This window comes from Notechis scutatus, chromosome 1 (assembly GCF_049901735.1).
Source record: "Notechis scutatus isolate UNSWTSFEM ecotype Mainland chromosome 1, rNotScu1.2, whole genome shotgun sequence".
In the NCBI taxonomy this organism is placed as follows: Eukaryota; Metazoa; Chordata; class Lepidosauria; order Squamata; family Elapidae; genus Notechis; species Notechis scutatus.
In genome coordinates, this window is record NC_142009.1 from 97,380,078 (window position 1) to 97,403,002 (window position 22,925).

Genomic DNA, 22,925 nt, shown 5'->3' on the forward strand with positions numbered 1-22,925 from the left:
AAGAGAACTTCTCACTTTGACACAAAGTGTCCCCCTCTGCACTTCAGGATCCCAAAACAGCACTAAAGCAAATTATTTCAGTCCTCTTGGAAGGCGAAAGTCATCCAGCTGAGGAAAGCTTGCATTTTGTGTCATAACTCTTGCTCAGCACTTGGAGGCGCCAAAATCCCTGGGAGCCCTAAATCACGGGTCTTTATTTTTTTTAGAGAGAGACTTTCTAATGCAAGTGTAAGACTTGTGGACTTCAACTCCCAGAATTCCTGAGCTAACACGACTGGAGGAGGAATTCTGGGAGTTGAAGTCCACAAGTCTTAAAGCTGCCAAGTTTGAAGACCCCTGCTCTATTGTTTTTTTCTAAACACTCTCCCTTTACCCCCCCATAAAATGATTAAGAGAAACATATCTGGTGTAAAGTCTCTATTGTATGTAACTGATTGCAAGATGCAGAAAGCGTCTTAATGCTATGGGCAAGTCAGTAGAGCACAAATTTCCTTGAATCACTTTAAATGTGGCATACAGTCTCCATTTCCCTGGAGTTTTGAATCTCTTGCCTGTGTAACCACCACAGAGCCTGTTTATGCTTCCTTGTCTTAATGTTTTCTGGAATTAATAGTCATTTATGAGAGTCTACTGAACTTGCCCTTGCGGCTTTCAGTTCTGAGGTCATCTTATCCAAGAATTTCTGCTATTCACATCCCTCCTTTTTTATTAATATATCAGTCCCAATCTTGTACATTTCATACACTGTTTTTAATGTGCCATTTGCAGTCAGTTCAGTAGAATTGCTGGTTTTTCCGCAATTTTCAGTTTGAGCATCAACTCAGCCAAGGAATGGGGTCCGCCTTCTCTCTTTTTTTTTTCCCTTAAAGGCAAGATGCAGGGCAAGAGAACGTAGAGGACGAAAAAGATAGCGGGTTTTTAACAAAACCAATAATGTGTTGTGGTTCAATTGCCATCAGCTTGGTGCAAACTGGCCTTTTCGATTGGAAAGCTATTCAATTCAGGAAAGTATACTAATAAATATATTAACATAAACAAAACAAAAGTTTGGATAGATTGATTTACAGAAAAGAAGAAAAGTGATTCAAAGTTCCCTGGTGGTCTAGTGGTTAGGATTCGGCGCTCTCACCGCCGCGGCCCGGGTTCGATTCCCGGTCAGGGAACTAGTTTTTTTAAACTTAGGACCCCCGGAATCTATTTTTCTTCTGTTTGGGACAATAGTGTATAATGTGTAGCTTGGGTTTTTTTTTTCTTATAAAATTTAAAAGTTCAAAAAGAAGCTTTCACTGTACAACTGCATCCTGAAACACAGGAAGTCTTTTCTATGAAATCATCATCACGTTGATATTGCATGAGTTTTTCATGAGACCCAACAAAAACCATGATCAAATCCTAGATGGAGTGATTCTCCATGAGGTTAATCAGGAAATCTCCAACAAAAATGTTGTTTCCAGGTGCCAAAAATTGGGAATGAGAAGCATGGATTCACTGGAACCTTAATTGTTGTTGGACTATATTTATATTTTATTTCATCTTTCCATAACAATATTGAATTGAAATCTATCTTTGTAAATTGATGCAGCTTTTGTACATACTGCATGTTATATGAGAAAACCAGAAAACCCAGTGATGGCTGGTGACTGGAGTCAAAATATGCATGGAGTTAATTGGGATGGAGAAATAACACTTTTTATCACAGTTCTTACAATTGCTTCCATGTTTTTATTGTATTTATGTGTACTTTAAAACATATACATATATATTGCAATTTTAAAAAGTTTATGTAAGTAAGATAAAAGTTAAATACCCAGCATATAGTAGCAAAACACCAATAAACTTTACTTTAAAAGGCCTTCACTTGTATGTATCATAATAATGCAATATTGGGAAACAGCCTTTTCAAAATACACAATCCACACTTTGTTGTCTCTGAGGTTTGGCAGCTATAGCTGCAGCAGTGAGCTAACTTAGTCATAAGTTAGTGAGCTAACTTAGTCATAACCATACAGTATTATAGCCACTCTTTGTTCCAGCTGAAGTGTTTAAATGTTTTCAAAGGTACACATTGCAAGGCACACTAAAATAATCTCAGACGATTTTAGGGCCTTTTTAGAAGTTTAGGAAGCTTTAAAGCAGGTCAGATTAGCAAAGGCTAGATTTTAATTTTTTTGGTTGCCATATATTCTGTACAGCATTATGAACAATGATGGCTATTATTATACAAATTATAACTTTATTTGGTGGTGTTTTTTAAAGCCTAAGGCTTTCTTCTGTGTTCTCTTCTTTGATAGCAAAAAAGTATCCTGAGAGCCATTTGCTGGATTTCTAGTAAAAAAAAAAAAATGGAATATTCCAGGAGGGGGCACACTACTCCCATAATGCAAGCTTCTGATTTGCTGCCTCCTCAGAAAACCTGTTCATTTTTGTTTCTTTCAAATCACATGGATTTGGCATAGTAATGAAGGTTTGGTTGTGGGGGGGATCAGGTTTCATATCTGAATCTTATGTTTAAAAGAGTTTATAAAATAAATATTGCATAAAAACAATGACATTTGTGTGAGTAATAAATATTTTTGGAAATAAACTGTAAAGGAAATTTTAGCTTGGCTATCCCAGCCCTAATATATATTTTCTTCCCAGTGAAGAACCGGGAACCTCTCTGTTTTATTAACAGTACATAAGCTGGGGTTATTAAAATTATCCTAAATTGTAGGACCATGTTATTCTGAGTTCTTGGAGATCAGCTGCTGTGTAACACAAAGAACTTCTAGTTAGAAATAAGCAGATCATATCTTCGCCAGTTATCTAAAAGGTAATACCGGTAGTAAGGGCTTCCCCTGTCCAGTTGGGTCTGACTAAGTGCTCATATCCGTTTCCTAGTTGAGAGACCAGTGTTGTCCGAAAACACTTCAGTGGCCATGTGGCCAGTGGTGGTATTCATTTTTTTTTACTACTGGTTCTGTGGGCGTGGCTTGGAGGACATGGTGTGGCTTGGTGGGTGTGGTGTGGCTTGGTGGATGTGGCTTGGTGGGCATGGCAGGGGAAGAATACTGTAAAATCCCCATTCCCTCTCCACCCCACTAGCTTTCCAGCTCTGTTCTCCTGTGCAGGGCAACAAAAGAAGCCAATCAGCTGGGACTCCAATCAGCTGCGACTCAGGAGGCAGCGAATAGATGGGGGTGGGGCCAATCAGAGGTGGTATTTACGGCTTCTCCGAACTACTCAAAAATTTCCGCTACCGGTTCTCCAGAAACTGTCAGAACTGGCTGAATACCACCTCTGCGTGTGGCCATGTGTATTGACCATACATCAAGGCACACAAAACACAGTTACTTTTCCATGGAAGTGGTATCTATTTAACTACTTGTATTTGCATGCTTTTGAACTTCTAGGTTTGCAGGAGCTGGGGCAGGAATGTCATCTCACTCTATCATGTGGTACTTGGGTATCGAACTGCCAATCTTCCAGTTGAAAAGCCCAACATCTTAATCTCTAGCCCACTGCAACTCTTAGTTATCTAGGCCTGGTAAAATAAGATTGGCTTGCTTTGAGGGCTATTCAAAAACTATAAAGAGATTTGTAACAACATGTAGTCCTCAAGGTGCCACTTTGGGTTTCTTGTTTTGTTTTTGTTGTAAAAGACTACCACAATAGCCACTTTGAAAATTTTTCAAAAATACAGTTGGTTCTGATGAAAACTGGTACTTCACATTACAGTGATGGATAATCTTGAACATATGCCATTGCTTGAGAACTTAACTAGCTACCAGTCCATTTCAGAGGGCCATTCAAAGCACCAATGGTGCATTTCAAGCTACATGTGGCACAAATACAAATCTGGAACTTATTAATTAATAATAGGCACCACATTTAAACATGAGAAAAAGTCTCAACTAGTCTTTGTATATCCAAAATCAGGGGAGGGGGGGGAGTTTTTAAATAACACAACTTTTAAGAAAGATTTGTGCCACAGAACCTTTCATTTTACAAATGAAATACAGCTGCAGATTTTCACATTAATAATGGGGGGATTCTTACTCTCAGAAGAAGAGAAATTCAGATTTTGGAAAACTAAAAGGATGCAAAAATACAACTGGAAACCCAGAAAAAGTATCTTGGTAAGATTGAAACTGGTTTCTTAGATGTATTTAGGAGGTTTAGGCAATAGCTATGTGGAGTTTGCTTCTGTAAAAGAACTTTGGACAATTATCATTTTGAAACTTTAGAGGACAGAGCTCATGGCTATTGACCACACGTTGTTGCAATACGTCAGAGCTTGATCCATGGCATTTTGAATTAAAGTGTAAATTGGCTGACAGTCGGAAAGTGTTCTGGACTGAAGAGCCAACTGGAATAAGCAACACTGGACTAGGGCAAGATCATGTCTTATTGTCAAAGTGATGCAAACCTATCTTTGTTGCTATTTCAGTAGAATACCGATGTCCCTAAAATACACTTACAAGTTCTTAGGTAGAGGATTCCATTTCTATCTTATGTGAACTATTAGAGCAGGATACACACACGCACACCTATACTTTTTAGTGAAGTCCTGTATATTTTATAAATACCTGCAGTTGTAATTAAAGTGTACCTTTTGATAGTTTTAATAACTGTATAATGTTATCATCTTATATATTGTTATAAACTGCTTTGGAACTTTTTGAGATAGATTTCAGAGATGGCTTTTTAATACCATCAACCTGAATATTGTTGTGCCTTGATGCTATTCACTTTCAGAATTTACTTCTTTGCAAACAATTCAGAGCAGAGACATGATCTCTTTGCCGTGTTTGATTATCTAGGAGCAAATTTATGAAGTTAGTCTGAAAAATATAAATCACTTTTCCTCAAGTGATCAAGCATTACTGCTTTTACTCCCCCAATCCAATCTCTCATGCTTGCAAATCTGTATAGATTTCCATTTAATTTTTCCCGCCACATTCCAAATCCAATTGCTACAATCTTCACCAGTCATTGCATTAGTTCTTATTTTAGAATATATTGTTTAGCTATAAAAATGTCTGCCAACTTTTTAATTTATCACTTTATTAAAAATCTGTGCAATTCACACTTTTATACAGCAAAGATACGAAGACTGTTCTTAATAATATTCTGTCATGCTCACAGTATATGTAAAGGAAGATAGGCTCTTACCTGTAGCCAAATGCTCAGCATCACTATGAAAGCACCACTATGAAGGTGCTAGATGTATTGAACATTTACATCTGTACATTTATAACACTCCTTTGTTGATGAAGGCACATCCACCAGAAGCCAGGGCATATATTTATAGCACATTCAAATTTAATGACAACAGAACACAAAACAGAGTTGGAAGAGACATTGGAGATCTTCTAGCCCAATCCCCTGCATAAGTAGGAGACCAAGCATATACCATTTGGGACAAATACTTGTTCAATCTCTTCTTTAAAACCTCCAGTGATTGAGCATCCACAGCTTCTGGAAGCAAATAATTCCACTGATTAATTGTTCTGTCAGGAAATTTCTCCTTAGTTCTAGGTTGATTCTCTCCTTGAATCATTTCTTATCCTGCCTACAGGTGCTTTGGAGAATAAGTTAACGCCCTCTTCTTTAGAGCAACCCCATAGATAATTCTACTATATTTTCAATAATTCCTTTTGAACAGCTCTGTCCTATGCACAAGTTCTTATTGCACGAAAGTTCTATAGAAAAGCCTAGCTACTTCGGAGAATCCCGATGCCCACTTTCCTGGATATCTACAAATCCAGATCATTTGACTTGGCTGCAGTTTGAAAATCCCATTGCAAGGATTTTTTTAAAAAAATGCTTTTCTTTTGTGACAAGCTCAACTGTAGAGGCGTATGAGGAATGAACACACATTTGTCTTTAACTGTGCGTAGGCATGAAAAGTGGAGATGCAAAATCAACAAAGCTGTAGTCTGTTTATATTACAGATGAATGTTGGGCAATGTCCAGTTGATTCAAACGTCTTCAAGTTCCATTGTGTATTTTTCCAAAGAGACCGTTAAGCATGTTGTTTTTCCCTCCCAAAGTTTGAGTTAAGCATGGGCTTAAATCTCACTCTCGCTAAGAAGACTTTACATTAGTTAATACTTGTTCAAGTCATAGGTAACACTGATATTTCTCTGATTCAATCTGTACAATCTTTTATAGATCGTAAAATAGTTTTCACCATAAAAGGGCATTGCTTGGAAAACAAGCTTTCCATTGTACTTTTTTTTTTAAAAAAACTTAACAGTTCCTACTTGTGTTTTTGGGTATCCTTCAATTTCAACATAGTGTGAGAATTGGTCAATGTTGAGCAAGATAATGCTTAGGTTTATTGCTAAGGTTGCTTCATATAATTGTCAGTGGCCAGCAAGCAATGAGTGTCATAATCCTTATATTCTCAGAAAAGCACATGGTGGGTGAATAGTGATTTACTAGGATGAGTCATCCATGTATGGTTGACCAGACCTTGGCAAGCAATACTGAAATATTTAAAGGTCACGTTAATTGGAGTAGACAAATATACTGTATTTTCCTTCATGTCTGCTGCAGCCTGCAGCTATATTTTTTTGCATTGTATTTTTTTTTTAAAGAAAGGTATCTTATTTCGTATCATTTGTGATTTTTTTCAATAGACGTTTAAAAAATTGTTTTCACACGTTATGCCTCAAACGATTAAAAAATATAATTTGTACAAATCAATTAAAATATATGGATATAACATTTTTAGCTTCCAATTTCTATGCAGCATTTACTGAGAAGGAATAAAAATAAAAATACTTTTTTTTATAGTTGATTAATACAATATTGTGGTAATGATCCATTCACCTTCTCTAGTTTAATAGCTTTAAGGGATGGGTAACTTTCCAAGTTTCTAGTTACCTTGGCCATCTCTGTTCCAGAACATCATGATCTGTTTTCTGGACTCTTTAGAATAAATAAAAGAAATAAAAGAACAGCAGAACCAGCCTTATTTTGTGGAAGAGGAATAGATTTGTTGTTGCTTTTTTAATTTGGGAGTGCTGCAGAAAAAGTTCTAACCCCATCATTCACACCAAACTTTCCCCATTATTTTCTTATCAATATATATGCCCATTGAATTCTTGCTAGCATAGGATAATTTATCTCCAAGGTCTAAGAATAATTGCTAACATTGGTTATCACTCCATTTTCATTTGTTCCAACTCAGGAGACATCAGGAAGAAAAACTATGTAAGCAGGCCCAGAATTCTATCTACCTGTGAGCAGGATCAGGCTTTGAAAATTGAACAGATAGGGGCAGAATTTGGTCTAAGTGAAGAAGCTATTAGGAGGAGGATTGAGTTTGAAAGTGACCCAAATCAGATCAGAAAATGCATCCTGATGGGGAGGCAATCTTGAAACTATTCCGATTCAGAATGGAGCATATGCAGCTATGTGCTTCCCAAAGCGCACACACAAACACCAACAGACACAACACACTACTGCATTTCACAGGAGAAATATAGACTTCTCCTATGGTCACATCCGATGAAAGGATTGAACGAATTCCAGAAACCATGTTCCCCATGCCTTTCCTAACTTTGACATGTTAGAAAATGATTTATTGGGAAGATATTGTGTTTAGGGTTTGGACTCTGTCCATCCATTCATGAGCAGAATAACTGACAAAATAAACAAAAACTAAATTTGGTGGGAAGAGACAACAAAAGAAAGATTGAATTCCAGTGCTTCCCTGTGGAAGATTAAATTGGGCAGCTACTCAGAATGCTACCAATTCCTCCATTCTAAGTCATCTTCCCTCTTCCTTGCTGGTCGTGTAGAGCAGAAGCAGTCTGCTCTGCATTTCCCAGTACACAAGAACAACAAGGATTCAAGCACAGATGCAACACACATCCAGCCTCCTCAAATAATCCTTGGGGGAAAAGTGCACATATGTGTGCGCACACAGAAAACATTTTGTCTATGAAGATTCCAGTCATCCAGATTACCGTTACATCAAAAGTGGTTTTTATTTTTGAAAAGGCAACAGGACTGAATTTTTGAGAAAGAAGATAATGTTTCGCTTCCTATCCTGGTCACAGATAAAACCCCAAGTAACTCTCAGAGAATGTTAAGACCAGCATAGAACTGCATAGAAAACACAATCTTTCCATACACCCCATCCTGTCAGAATCTATCATTCACACACACACACACACACACACACACACACACACACACACAAATTAAACTCAATTATCAGTAACGGTCCTCACATCTTTAACACCATCCAATACAACTGATGAAGCTTTCAGGATAGGAGGCAAAACATCTTCCTCAAAAAAATTGGTCGTTGCCTTTTCAATAAAAACCATTCGATATTTTGTTACACAGAACAAAATATAGGCCGCTTCTGGCAATTGTGGGGGAACATGTGTGTGTGTGGGGGGGGGGGAGGGTTGGAAATCCAGAAGCCATATTCTTCTCCCTTTCCCAATGATTACAAATAATGCCTGGCTCCTTCTGAACAGCATATTCTTCCTGATAGGTGATTTTCTATATCTAGAGTAGAAAACTGTAACCCCTCCTATGTTCCAGAACAATTCTCAACAATCTAACCTGCATGACTAATCATAAACTATTCTGGAAACTAAAATTCAGCAATATCTAGAGCAGGGCTGTCAAACTCCCCACCCACAGGCCAGATGTGTCATGTGCTGGCCACACCCAATTTAGCGAAGGGGAAAAGTCCCAATGTCATGTGACGCATGCTGTGATGTGAGTTTGAAACACCCGATTTAGAGAATCAAAGCAAATTGAAAAATTCTGCAAAGAAACACAACCCTTCCATCCTCAACCCACCATCCTGTCAGAACTTATCCTTCCAACCCCCACCATCTGGTCACAACTTATGAAGCTTCTTGGATGAGAAGTGAAATGTCATCTTCCTCAGGGAAAACAGTCCACTTTACTTTTGAAAAAGCATCTTTGAGACAACTATGACCTGGATGACTGAGAATCTCCATAGACACTTGGGAGAATCAGTTTCCTCACATGCTCTTTTGAAGTTGTCTACTTTGAGAGTCAGGATGAACTTCAAGTATAATTACAGCCAGTGAAAGTATAGACAGATAATCTTTATTACTGCCACTGACCAGCAAAGTACTGAGATTATAATGACATGTGAATAAGTTGAAAATGCCTTATATATTCTATAGCAGTGATGGCGAACCTTTTTGTTGTGGTGTGCTGAAAGCGCGCACGCGCGCTGGCACCCACAATGTGGCCTGCCTCCCCTGCGCATGCCTGCGCAACACCCCCACCCTATCCGCTTACCTGCACTGCATATGCGTGCGCCTCCCAGCTGATTTTCAGTCCATTTGAAGCCATTTTCGCCCTCCCAGAGGCTTGAGGGAAGCCTCTGCAGCCTCAGACCACCGAAAAATGGGCCTTCTGGAATGGAAGTGCCCATTTTCAGCCTCTGGAGAGCCTCTGGAGCCCTCCCAAATTCGCCCTCCCAGAGGCTCAAGGGAAGCCTCTGGAGGCTGAAAACAGGTCCATTTCGGCACTTCTGATATTTCCGGAAGGCCTGTTTTTCAGCCTCTCGAGGCTTCCCTCAAGCTTCCAGGAGGGCAAAAATGGCCTCAAACAGGCCGAAAATCAGCTGGGAGGCACATGTTTGCACAGTGCGGGTAAATTTGGCTGGGGCTTACATGCCCATACAAATGGCTCTGCATGCCACCTGTGGCACACGTGCCATAGGTTCGCCATCACAGTTCTATAGTAGGACAGAAAAAGCCAAAACAAACGATGAAACAAGGATATTCCAATGTACTGTAGATCATTTTCTTCTCTGATCCCTCCTAGGGTTCCTTAACTAACTTAATAACAAGCAGAAACAGAGCCCATCACTTGTGAAATCCCTTAATGCTGGAGCTAGTATATTTTATACCTATAGACTGCAGGAAACATTCCTATAACTTTCTAGCTCCTTGAAAACCCTGACCTGGGTTCTTGGAAGGTATTTTTTGTTTTGATTGGCTAATCTATAACAAGCTATAAATGTGAACACTGTTTTTTTGTTTGCTTTGCATGGCTCTGTATCTAATTTTTTTGATATAGAGATCCTCAAGAGCTGCCACTACTCATACGTTAGGCTATGACGGATAAGTTTAAGCACAATTTCATTCAGTATAAAGACAAACTGGAAGATAGACTAAAAAGCAATTATAAACCAAGTGCTCCTCATGGGGCAGCTGGAGTGAAGATGAGGACATGGGACCAAGTAGTAGAGGGAAACTGGATCTAATTCTCCTTAATTCAGATCAAGCTCCATGCAGTTGCTTTTCGCCCCAAGAAGAAAACTACTGCTATTAATGGCAGCAGCTTTTTTTCAGAAGAGAAAAAAAAAACAGTTTTGGAGGTAGACTAATATAGGAACAAAAGTTGCAGTCTAACATTATGACTTTCCCATTCCAGGTTATGATCACTGTAGTTTCCACTTGCATCAACTTAGCAAGCATGTAATGGGCGATTGTGTGCTTATCACTTATTTAGCCCCAAGTTAGTATTGATGTGAATTGTATTTAGCATAATTTTACCACACGTATAAGAAACTAAATTGAATAGAACCTTAAGTGAGACTGTGTGCACTTTTAGTTGTGTAACACGAGGCAACTTCTCCAGGAAGCCACCACCATCTTGATTTGCATTAACTTTTAATACATTTAATTTCTTCCCTTTCACTGGCCACATCAAGACAATATCTGGAAGTCAGTCAAAAAAAGACTTCATTTAATAAGTGATACATAAAAACTTTTGCATAGAAAAAAGGGTTACCAAAATAATGAACAGTTTGCCCCTCCTCCAACTAGGAACAGTATTTTTAAAACAAATATTTTAAAAGTACATTTGTATAATGTTTAACATTCTGTTTATTGCTTTCTCCACACAGCAGAGAAATGAAGTGCATAATACATGCTGTGCTTTCATTTAACTTGCCCTCCCCCATCATTAACTCTAGCTCTTGAGTCAATGAATAAAAATACTTGTGTTATTTCATGTTGCTGTAATAATAACAACAACAAAGCAAAACATCTTTATAGTACTGCTTGTATGGGTAGTTAAAAAAAACACGTAACTTAACATTTTCTGGATTGGGAATTGAACCCGTACAAAAAAAGAAAAAACAGGAAACCAAATGGCAGCAACAGAAAGTAACCCAAAGGTTCACGTTGCTGCTACTACAAGGCTACTACTTTGGTGGTCTAGCTCCTTCCAGATCTCCTGGAATGCAATTGCCCTAATTTTTCGGGTACGTATGGCCAAAGAGAACCAAACTGAGCTCTAATGAAAGCCAGTTTTCAATCAGATATGATTGAATGGAAGAAAAGAAAATGGCCAAAGGGTAAAGTATTGTAGCTATTTAATTATACCTCTTTCTGTGACAAAAAAAAAAAAAAAAGACTCTAAAGGAAGCTGTTTCCCAGCTTGCAAAAATGAACCAAACATATCAGCTGTGACTCTATCAGAATGCATCAGTATAGAACTGGTAGTCAACTTATGCACACTTAGGCATAATTTGACACCAATAGTTTTACAGAAAGTGCCGGGAGGCTTGTAATTTCTTAAACCACACTGAAAGTTTAGTGCTTTTATCAAGATTACATTGTAGACATTTGATAGATCCGCACAATGAAGATAAACTAAATGAGATTAAGTATATACAATCTCAGCTTCTTAAAATTCAACTCTGCATACACTTAGTTTGGTGGAGTCCCACTGATGCTAAAGGACTGCAACCTTACTATGCGCAGAAGTATTTATTCAGAAATTGTATCCCTATTCTGGATCTTATTATCCAATTCCAAATTCTATTGTTTCTTCTCCGGCTTCATTTTTTATGCTTGCCTGGTGGTTTAGCTTGGGGGGGATGGTGAATGCAAAGAAACACATATAAACACATTGATTATTCAGAACAGGGCAAGCACTTAAGCATTTAGGACAGCGTTTGTTTTTCAGGAAGATTTTGTGAAGTATATTCCACCACTTCCTTGGCAAATAAAAATGCATAGCAAGAACATTAATGGTGACACAGGATATCATTTGAAGACCACTGTCATCCAGTATGAGGTCTGATTCAAGCAAAGTAGAATAAAACCTCCATTCTGACGATTCTTATGGCAGATTTTGCTCGCTCTTTCTCTATTGTGCCTTGAGCATCCGTCTGGCTCCTTGAGCTGTTCGTCATCTAAGCTTTGTGCAAGAGCTTTCTGTTCTAACTGCAGAAGAAGGGAAAATCTAGAAAGCTCCAACTTCAGTACCCCAAGGTCGGTAGGGTTTAGTGTTTCCATTATTGCCGGGTTGTTGAGAGTTAGCAGTTGCCGAAACAGATAAAGGAGGGCTAATAGCTGTAGCAGCTGCCACGGCCGCTGCAGCACTCGGGGGGAGCATTGGGAATGCTCCAGCGAAAGACAGAGGGAAACTGTGAGCTGCTGCCGCTGCCGCAGCATGCACTGTGGCAGAAAGCGAGAGGAGAGAGGTAGAAAGTGGTGGGACACAAGGAGCGACGCTGCCCGCTGAGGGCACTCGGAGGGTGGAATCGGCATGGGCAAAAGTGGCGGTGAGAAGAGCTGAGCCATGGGAAGGCACTTCTGAGGCTGTGGAGAGTCTGCAGGGGGAGACGTCAGAGGGATGTAATCCATTCTGCTGCAATAAAGCCGTAGGGAGATGATGGAAAGCAGCTGCCCAATGATGAGGGTGCAGTGGATGGTGATGATGCGCCATGGAAGAGGTCATGGCAGCGGCTTCCCTCTGAGAAGCACACGAGCTGAGATGGGAAACTAGTCGGACTCGTAGGGGGTCTGCCGTGTCCAGACCTTCCACAGAACTCAGGTATCTTGCAACTTCGGTTAAACATTCTCGAAACCCAATGCTAATGAAATCCATGGCCAAAGCATGAGCATCAAAATAACCTGGAACACAGAGGAAAAATATATTTAACTATCAGATTCTTCCTTTGGTTTTTCTTGTAAAGCACAGGCCGGAATACATATTTTAGTTCTGAAATAGGTTTGTGAAGATGGCCTGTAAATTAACCTGGTAAAGTTGTCATCTTAGGGATAAATATTTTTTTAAAAATTGGTTTATTTAAAATTGTACTTCTATTATGATGCTTTTGACCCTGTAACTAATAAAAGCCCATGTCTGCATCAAATACTTACAAACACTATTAAATTTGAGTATAGTCCTCGACGTACAATGACAACTGAGCCCAAAATTTATATTGCTAAATGACAAATTTGTTAAGTGAGTTTTGTCCCATTTTACGACCTTTCTTAAATGAATCACTGCAGCTGTTAAATTAACAACATGGTTAAGTGAATCTGAAGCAATAGCAATATTTTTATTAAAGCAATAAAAATAAGTAGATCTAAAACTAGAGTTTCCTCCAAAAAAGGTAATTCTGAAAAAAATTGATTACACATTCCTGCTATTAAAAGAATAGGGCTTAAACAATTCTCAATGGCTTCTTTTAAACAAAATATCAACTCCTGAAAATGAATTGAATTGTCTTTCTTTGTCAAACTCTACTATTTTTGTACACTAATTGCTATGTTCTAAATCACTAGCATAAGCCTAGTCACTTTTTATGTAAAGCAGCAATCAATGTAGTACCATGGATTAGGACTAAGCTATGTGTTAAGAAGGGACTCAGTGACTCAGTGGCTAAGACGCTGAGCTTGTCAATCAGAAAGATTGGCAGTTTGGCGGTTTGAATCCCTAGCGCCGCGTAATGGAGTGAGCTCCCGTTACTTGTCGTAGTTTCTGCCAACCTACCAGTTCAAAAGCATGTAAAAATGCAAGTAGAAAAATAGGGAACACTTTGGTAGGAAGATAGGAGTGTTCCATGCACCTTCGGCATTTAGTAATGAGACGTCTTCAGACAGCGCTGGCTCTTCAGCTTTGTAACAGATGAGCATTGCCCCCTAGAGCTGGAAATGACTAGCACCTATGTGCAATGGGAACCTTTACCTTTACCTACGTATTAAGTTTACTTAATTCAAGAGGATACATGGCATAGAGAATCATAGATCCCTCCCTACAGAATCATAGCCTAAGTTGTGTCCCCAGAAATACTAGAAAAGAAAAATAAATCTAAAAAACCAATGTCTTACTTGTAGCTATTTATATAGCACTTTTGTTTCTTGTTTTCAAATCCCCGTTTTTATACCCTAAACATGCAACTTACTCAGAAGTTAAACCAATGGGATTTGAAATACATATATCACATGTTATCCTTTTCCAATATGGGAAAAAGAGCCCAATATGATCATAAATTCGCAGGTGGAGACTAGTAATACAACTCTTTGCAATCATTTCTGTTAGCAAGAATGGAAATCACATGAACGAGCTGGTGGATAGCCATAATTTCTATAAAATAATTCCTGATAAAATGATTGCTGCTTAGACTAATGAAATTCATAAATCCCCTTCTTCACAGACAAGCTACACAAGAAAATATAATTAGCTTGAAAATACCCAGTTTTAGAAATACAGTAAACATTGCAGAGATAATGCATTCTTTACATTGCCTTTATGCAAATTGTCAAAAAGAATCGCCGAAGCATATCTCCTTTATGTGTATTAGTTTTGCCCCCACTCTTCATAAGATTTGATAAACCTTATGAAAAACAAGACTATGGAATAGAGATATAATTGCAGCAATGAAAACTAAAAACTGCTCCTAAATGATTCTGATCAAGCCCTGATCCACGAATCATCATCATCATCTGTGGAGTGTTCAAAGCACGTCATACATTTATTTTTTGAGTGCTTAAAACATTTCAAAACTGTTCTCTAAACCACATAAAGCCACATTCTGTACTACATTCCCAATTCTACAAGAGAAACGTGTCAGCCCACAAAAAAGTCAGGACCTACGGTGGATCTTTCCCCCCTTTTCCCCAGTAATATTGAGTTTCCTCTTTAGCTAACCCACACCCAGAAGATGCAAACTTAGATGTTGTTCTGGTTATGAACGGCGCAGTCTAATTTTTCATGGAAAACATTCTTTCTAGAACAAAGGCCAATGCATAAACAATACAGAAAGTTTCCTCTGGATCCACTTCCCGTGGTATAGCAACTGCATAATGAATTTTAAATTTGGTTTTGTTTCATGCCTCACAATAGTGGCCGCAGCCCTTTTTGTTTATGTTTGGGGTATTTGTTTTGTCTCTCTTGTGCCGATTGCTGTGCTCTTTGGAAACCCCAAATAGATCTCTGACTGGATTGCTTCTGAATGGAGCCTTTACTCTCCCACAGTGTTATGAAAGCCAGCACAAGCTCAGGGTCAAGTGCTCCTTCTGTCCCAGTAGTTCTTTCCCATGAGTTCAACCCTGCCTTGAGCACCAATTTCCACTCCTTTAATCTAGAACTGCCAGGAGTGTTTGCAAAGATTACCCCTGCTCTCATTAGAAAATCAGTTCCTTACCTTTCCCTCCTGTTGCCTGGAGCATCTTCAAATGATCCACCGTCATTTGCAGGATTTCTGCTTTTTCTAATTTGGCAGATCCCTTTGAGATAAGAGGCACAAACAATAAAGGCTTAAAAGTACTGTGTGCTTTGATTTGGTATCCTCCCTTTTGAGCTCCATCTTATGGTTTCAATTTTCCCAACCATTAGAGCAGTCTCAGTTTAATTCTTCTACTGAGCATCTGTATTCCAGACTTTACTATTACACACAAGCACTATATATCACACTGCATAACATGACATATATAAATGCATGTGCTTCTATGGAGCGTGGAAAAGCAATGATAATATAGTGAGCAGAGCTATATAGCTCAGTATCAGACTCAGCATACAACCCTATGCAAAACATTTGCAAAATCCACTATGGATTTTTTGTATGACCAAATGAAAGAAATAGAAACTGCAGTAAATGATGGCAATATTTCCTGGTGGAGGAAAACTTCACACCAAGGGCTCCCTTTAGAGTTGGAATAATGGGGGAAACACACCTGAAGCACCAGGACACGATTAAGCCTGTCTCATTCATAGGATCAAATAATGGGACATATCTTGGGAAAACAAGCAAAGAAAGATAGTGTCTTGGCATATTTTTCTGGAGGTCATGTGCAAGTTGGGAAAAACCTTTAATCATTTTCTCCCTACTTAAATATACCAATAAGCGAAAAACCTCCTAATCTAGCATGTTTTGGATATTAATAATAATTTAGTACCATTAGTTAAGAAACTGGTTCTAACTCATTCCCGTTAGTGATGATGCCATTTAAAGTTCCTTCTTTCTATTAACTATCCAATATCTTTCATTGTCTCATTTTATTGCATAATTTCATAAAGTTTTGCGTTAAACTAGTAATAACTTTCTCTTCTAAATGTAACTGGAAATCATGCAAGTTTGCAAATGAATATTCAAGTAATACCCCCAGTCCAGAATAGACACGCAACATTTCTTTGGATGAGATTATATCAACTTTCCATAGCAATACAATTAAAATAAACAGCCATTTTAGATCAAGATAAAGCAGCTGTAATGATCTGGTTTCGGTTTATTTAAAAATTCAAAAGGATCTTATTTACATTAAATTTTACTGTTATAAAGTGTGCGCGCATGCACACATGTGTGCTGGTATTTAAATTCTTTTTTAAAATTTAGTTTACCCTATATTCCTCAAATTACATTTTGTCCTCTTCTCAATATTAATCTTTTTCATATAGTGCAGAATTATAACTACTTGTTTCTGAGTCATTTCCAAGGTCTTAGAAAGCCTTGTTTTACAATGTTTGTGATTTTATAAAAGTAAATAATGTACCGTAATTAATAACTGTTGGCTCTTGTCCTGGTTTCTTTGACTGACCAAAAACACCTCCAAAATAGACCCCTTTGCAAATTGCTCAAGATAAAGCAAGGCCACCAGGAATGAAGTTTTACACATTTGTTGTTAATTTTGTACATTAAGTTACAATTAGTTTATTACCTCATATCTACATTCTGTGTACAATCTGTTCTCTAATCATAAAATAAGCCACCACTTTCTACTTGAGTCAAAGAACACAAGAGAGAAAGTGATCTGAGGCCTAAGCCACAATATTTATTGTATTTTTAATGGTACAGCTTTCTTAGTGGGGCGCCACTTCCCTTACAAAGTGAGGAGGTAAATGCCAATAGTAACTGAACTAAAATGGGATCAACTGGAAAAATAATGGGGAGGTCCCACCATGGTTGTGACTTTTCCGGAAATACATCAAAAATAGATATAAACACTGATATAAAAGAAAATGTAACTACCCTAGAACAATGAATACAAAGGACGCTCATTAGATAAAAAATGTTAAAAGCTATTTGCTAAAGAAAATTAGGAAGCAAAAGTTGTGGTGAAATTGAGTGGAGTATACAGAATATGTGGCTGAACTGAAAGTCTTAAAAGCAGGATGTAAGATCTTATTAAGTTACTTACAATGCAAAATTCATGCTTACTCACTAAGTGAAATAATCTATAGTAAATGTTCCAAACTGAAACACAAATATTTCTAATGGTAGTTTATATTTTCCTATATATCCTTACAGCTTTAAAGTGTAAGGCATACATTTCCTAAAATATCAGTCCCTAACCTATGACCTTCTAAATATCTCAGAATACAAGTCTATAATCTCTACCTAACATAACAGATGAAAGACCTACTCAATAAGTAAGGGAAGTTTTTTTTTCCAGTTAGAAGATCTTTTTGGATCACATAGATCACATGTTGATTGCATACAGGTTGATCACTAGGTATGATATAGCATTTCTTTTTTGTGGGCAAAGGCAGAAAACCTATCATTAAACATGTATTCTAATACAGACATTTATGCTGTAAATTGTCTAGTGATAGAATTCTAAATAATTGAAACTGCTGATTTATTGAATCCTCTATTTTCTGAGGTTTAAGTCATAACCAGAATTGACGATGTACCCAAAACCTCCTAACCTACTATTGAAAATTACCATAGTTAAGAAATCATTATTTTCTTTACTTCACAAACTTATCAAGAGTTTTATTTTATTTTCTAACATGTAGTATAAATTGTTTCTGCTATCTAAGCTGATTCAGGATCCACCCATAGATCTGGGGTTGGTGCTTATTCACCTCTTCAACTTGTAGAGTTTTTGGCTAATTGTCAATTATTTTGGGAATAGAGAGGAGGGCAGAGGGATGAATAAAATTTGTCTTTCAAATCCAAAGTTATTTCATTCCTTATGATAATTCAGAATAATCTTTATTCTGAACAATTGTAATTTTTAATTGGGTACTTATTATATTTTTGAAGAAAAGTACATGGTACTCAGAAATTAAAGGCTGAACTGATTGCATCAGTTTTTCTAAAATGCCCTGAACTAATTGTTTTTAAAGTTTTTTTTAAGGTAAGGAAAAACTATGCAAAACAATGTTAAACGTTTTATTTCCCATCGTGCCATGTATCTTTCAAATTAGCATGCTAACATAAAAGAGGAAAATATTTACTTTGTTTGATTGCTGGGACAATTCTGAAAGTAGAATATTAGTCCTATTTCGTGTGAACCTTTTGGAAAAATTTCCATTTAAAATATTGGTTTTGGGTCGTTTCAAATATAGCATGATTAACACACATTACATCAGAATTTTTTTCTATGCCTTTTAAAAAATCCAGCCAATTATAATGACTCTTAAAATACTAACTGGGCTAGATAAATTAATGGGAAAAATACAATGCTATTACAGAATTTATCCAGAAGACAACTTGCCATATGTTTAAAACTTTACCAGATAAAACAATAGAAATCACTATAGAAAAATTTCCCCCATCCACCCAGAAACAGCATAGGCATTCTTGCTCAAAGAAGTAGTGAATAAAAGAATGAAAATATTTTTCAGCTTTGAGGAGAGTTTTGCTTTTCATCAATTTGCCACAACATTTTATTGAAATACCTGCTCCACCAGATCGGGCACATCCAGTCTTTCATGAGCTTTATGAAAGACACAACAAAATGACATACAGGATCGTTTATTTATTACACTTACTTGTTTTTCAAAAGCAGTTGGTACAAGTCGCCTCAGTTCGGATAAGCTGTTATTTATACGATCACGGCGCCTTTTCTCTATAATCTATTCCAATAAAAACAAAAAGCATATGTTTATGTAAGCATTAAAACTATAGGCAGAGCAAATATTTACACAACTGCAAATGTTACATTACAAATACACTGGAGGGAATTCCTTACCCCTCTTCTTTTTTTCCTGGCCATAATCTGAGATGTGGTGGTAGGAGAATTTGACCGGATCACAGAACTGGCATTAGGCCTAAGAAACAGTTGAAAAGGCATGTCAGGTATTGCATCCCATTGGTGCATTTTTTCTTACAAAGAGTTAATCTCTCCCCACCCTCAGAATGGATCCTTTAACGCAAACTGAAAACAACATAAACACAAGTTTAAACAATTCCCCCTCACCATTTCTTTTAAATTAGCAAGCCACAATGTGTCTTTTTTAAAAAATTGTTTCAGGCAGTGATTAGGAGAGATCATTAAATAATAATTAAACTGACGATCATATACTTAAAAGAACCCTATTATTAAAATTCTGAATATGAGAGTACTCCAAGCTGCCGCTGACAATGCGTTTTGTATTAAGACACAATTACTTGAATCCAAAATCCATGTGCCTCCTTTTCTCTCCAAACGGCACATATATAGCAGAAATAATAAAAATGTTTATTTACAAAATATACAGAAATTGTGGCCTCAGAAAAATAGAGTCCTATTCTGTATATTTTACTGAGCATTTTAAATACAGCAGAATATATGACCAATGCAAGGCATATATTTCTTGATAGAAATTACATCCAGGTATAAAAGATTAGGAACAAGACTTCATACAGAAATCTGAACATTTCAAGAAAATCTATGGAACTTATTTTTCAATTTATACATGTTGAGGCATAAATTCTGCATTATAAATGAATATGTGAAATTAGTTTGTAAATGTAAAGATGCAATAAACACACATGACAAATATATAATATGAAGTGTACATTTTTTGTAATTCATCTATTTAGACAATATTATAGACTCCTGTGCTTGCTTTGTCACACCCTATTATTTCTCTTATCCATTTAGCACAACTCCTTTATTCAGTTACATTCACTTGAATTAAATTTTCCCTTAGGACAAAGTTCCTTAATCTACTTACATTTACTTTCTGACTTTTAAGACTACTCTAAATTGGGTTTAAGACTTTCATAAAGTAACTTAATTAAAACTAATTGTTCAGTTAATCTGCACTAGCTAATTTGCTGTGATCAGGTGTGAGTTACTAACCTGTGCAACATATAATTATACTGGCTAACATTAATTGTCTGATGCTTTGAAGCAAGGAATCAATAAAGATTAATTTCAAGTGCATTATGAAAGGAATTTGGATTCACTACATAATGCTAGACAATGATCTACAAGTGGAAAACACTACTATCTCAGCAAACTTAGAAAAAAAATACTTACTAGCTGAAGAAAAATAAAATTGATTTCATAACCAACTATATGTAATTTTACTGTTATATGTTCTCATAAATTATTAATTACAATATATTTAAAAAGCCTTACAATGCTACAGGCACAAAATATAATACTTTTAAAATTGTATTATTTTCAAAGAAAATAAAGGAAACATGACCCCTTTTTCTTTTCCAGGAACTAGTGATGTTTTAATGTCTGTAGCTGAATAACCAACTAAAATTCCAAGGCTGACTGACAGCACTCTTATAAGGACATCTTACTGTGCCTTTCTTCAATCACTGGATCACTGACATCTCAGAGTCTAAAGACTGTTAAACAAGCAGGAGAACATCATGCAGTGATAGAGTTAGTTGAGCAAGCCTTGTTCCATCTTTCAAAACAGTGTCTTCTCTTATTTTAAATAAAATGTAAAATATAATAAAGAAAAGGAAGAGATTCAGTTATTAGAGGAGATTTTAACTTCCCTAATAACTGAATCTCTTCCTTTTCTGTTGAATTTCTTACCATCCATCCTTTCTAGAAGATAAATCCAGAATGCTTCCAGGCATACAACTCCAACTACTTAAGGCACTTGTGGAGCAAACCATTGCATCTTTTATAGATAAATACTACATAACTGAAAAGATGGAGAGGGCATCTGAAATAACAAAGAGCCTTAAAAACAGAAGATAAAAATATGGACTGCCTGAAACATTATATGTCAGCTTTACAAGCACCTTCAGGCAATGTAGTTTCTAATACATCCTCTCACTTCTCAAGTCCACGTGTAGAAATTCCAGCAATGCACATCACTTAAGGTTTGCAAGATATAAATCCACATCCAAGGGCTTTTTTGACATCATCTAGTAACCGCAGGAAAAAACAGCCCTGCCCTTTACTTGCAGAATAGCATCTACTCATTCCCTTGCTACCCCTAAAGATGTTCATTGCCTTCCTATTGCTTTTTCTCTTTACTATGCTCCGAAATAAAACCCATAGCTTCCTCTTTTTCCAATACTTAAAAAGGTAGCTATGATTTAAAAAAAAAACTCTTGCTACCTGCCTTTCTTCTTCCTCTTCCCAAACGACAGTCTTATGCAGGGTCATCGTGAACATCTGCATTTGGAAATTCGGCTGAAAAACGGCACCAGAAGGGTAAGTGAAAGTATAAAGGAAGACGTGGGCATCTTAACGTAGGAGCCATGAAGTTAGAACGCAGCAACGTGCAGCCCAGTGGATGAAGGCAAGAATGGCTTAGTCCCTGTCCCAAACATCCACAGGGAACAACCAGAGTCCATGACGCTCAACCAGAGGTACTTGCACTCCTAAATTCCCTCCCCTCCCCCCTTGAGCTGCAAGAAAGAATAAGCACAGGCTTAAAGTTTAAAGGGGGAAAAAAGCCTTTTTCTTACCCAGAATAATTATTTTCGCTCCCCACGTCTATAGTCTCGTCCATGTCGCTATCTGAGGTAGTGTCCTCGCAAGGTCGCTTCATCGTCGCCAAAGGAGACAGTCCAGCTTCCAAATCAGGAGGTAAATAGCAAGGACTTGGGGTTGTGAATAGGCTTTTTTTTTTTTTGGACAGTCTCTGGATTGAGCCCGCCTATCCCCACCCCCCACCCACCCCAAGCCGGCGCCAAGAAATCGAACGGATTTCTGAAGCTCTTTCCCACGGTGCAGCTCAGCCTCAAGCTCCAGGCCCCGCCCAGCCGGCGAAGTCACTCCCCCTCTCCCCGGGAGAACCACTGGATTGAGCAAGCGGAGGAGTGAGTGACAGGCCTCCTTGCCAAGTGCTTCTGTTCCCTTCTTCATTGGCCGAATGAGCCGAAGCGGTGGCAGGGCCAAGCTCTCCCGGGTGTCTTGGAAGCGTGGGAAAGCCCCGAGCGCCTCTCGCGCACAAGGGAGACGGGGGAGGGAAAAGGGGGTGGGAGGACGGCGGGCTGGCGCTGGCTGGGAGGCACCTTCAGGTCTACACATCCCCGGCTGGATGGGGACAAGCCAGCTTGGGCAGGAACCTCGCTCCTAAGTATGCGTGCCTGCTGACTGCCTCGCGAATGCCGTGCGCGCAAAGAGGAAGCGTGCACACGGACTTGCAAAATGCAAACAGATTTTTTAAATGTCGTTCTGCGCAGACGGTTGGCGCGTTTGCTTGCACTTTTTAAACTTTAACCCCAGGGGGGAAATGGCATGAAAACTTAAGCTATGGCACGGCTAGGAACCAGTTAATACCTAGCAAGTTTTCGGATGCGAGCATCTATTTCTATATTGGAGGCACAGAATAAAGAAAAAAATGGAACATTTCTAGAGACAGATTAACACTACATGTACACAAGCACATATACAGACACACTTAACACGGGATTGGTTTGCCTATCCTTGTCCCTTTATTTTTACAGTGATTTGGATCAACCGTTTCTTTTCCTCCACTGAATTCTAAGC

The 22,925-nt window shown here is 37.9% G+C and overlaps 1 protein-coding gene and 1 non-coding gene across 2 annotated transcripts; one reads left to right on the forward strand and one right to left on the reverse strand.

The window, feature by feature from the left end:
• Nucleotides 1-1,091: 1,091 nt before the first annotated feature.
• On the forward strand, nucleotides 1,092-1,163 carry TRNAE-CUC (transfer RNA glutamic acid (anticodon CUC)). Its single transcript has one exon. It is a non-coding gene; the product is annotated as a tRNA-Glu (tRNA).
• Nucleotides 1,164-10,725: 9,562 nt separating this feature from the next.
• Nucleotides 10,726-22,175, reverse strand: HEY2 (hes related family bHLH transcription factor with YRPW motif 2). The gene is made up of 5 exons (XM_026666068.2): nucleotides 21,899-22,175; nucleotides 19,218-19,296; nucleotides 19,018-19,101; nucleotides 15,446-15,527; nucleotides 10,726-12,926 (listed from the first exon to the last, which is right to left on the reverse strand). Exons 1-5 carry the CDS (start codon nucleotides 21,979-21,981, stop codon nucleotides 12,253-12,255), a joined length of 1,002 nt encoding a protein of 333 aa, XP_026521853.1. The 5' UTR covers nucleotides 21,982-22,175; the 3' UTR covers nucleotides 10,726-12,252.
• Between the last annotated feature and the right edge of the window lie 750 nt (nucleotides 22,176-22,925).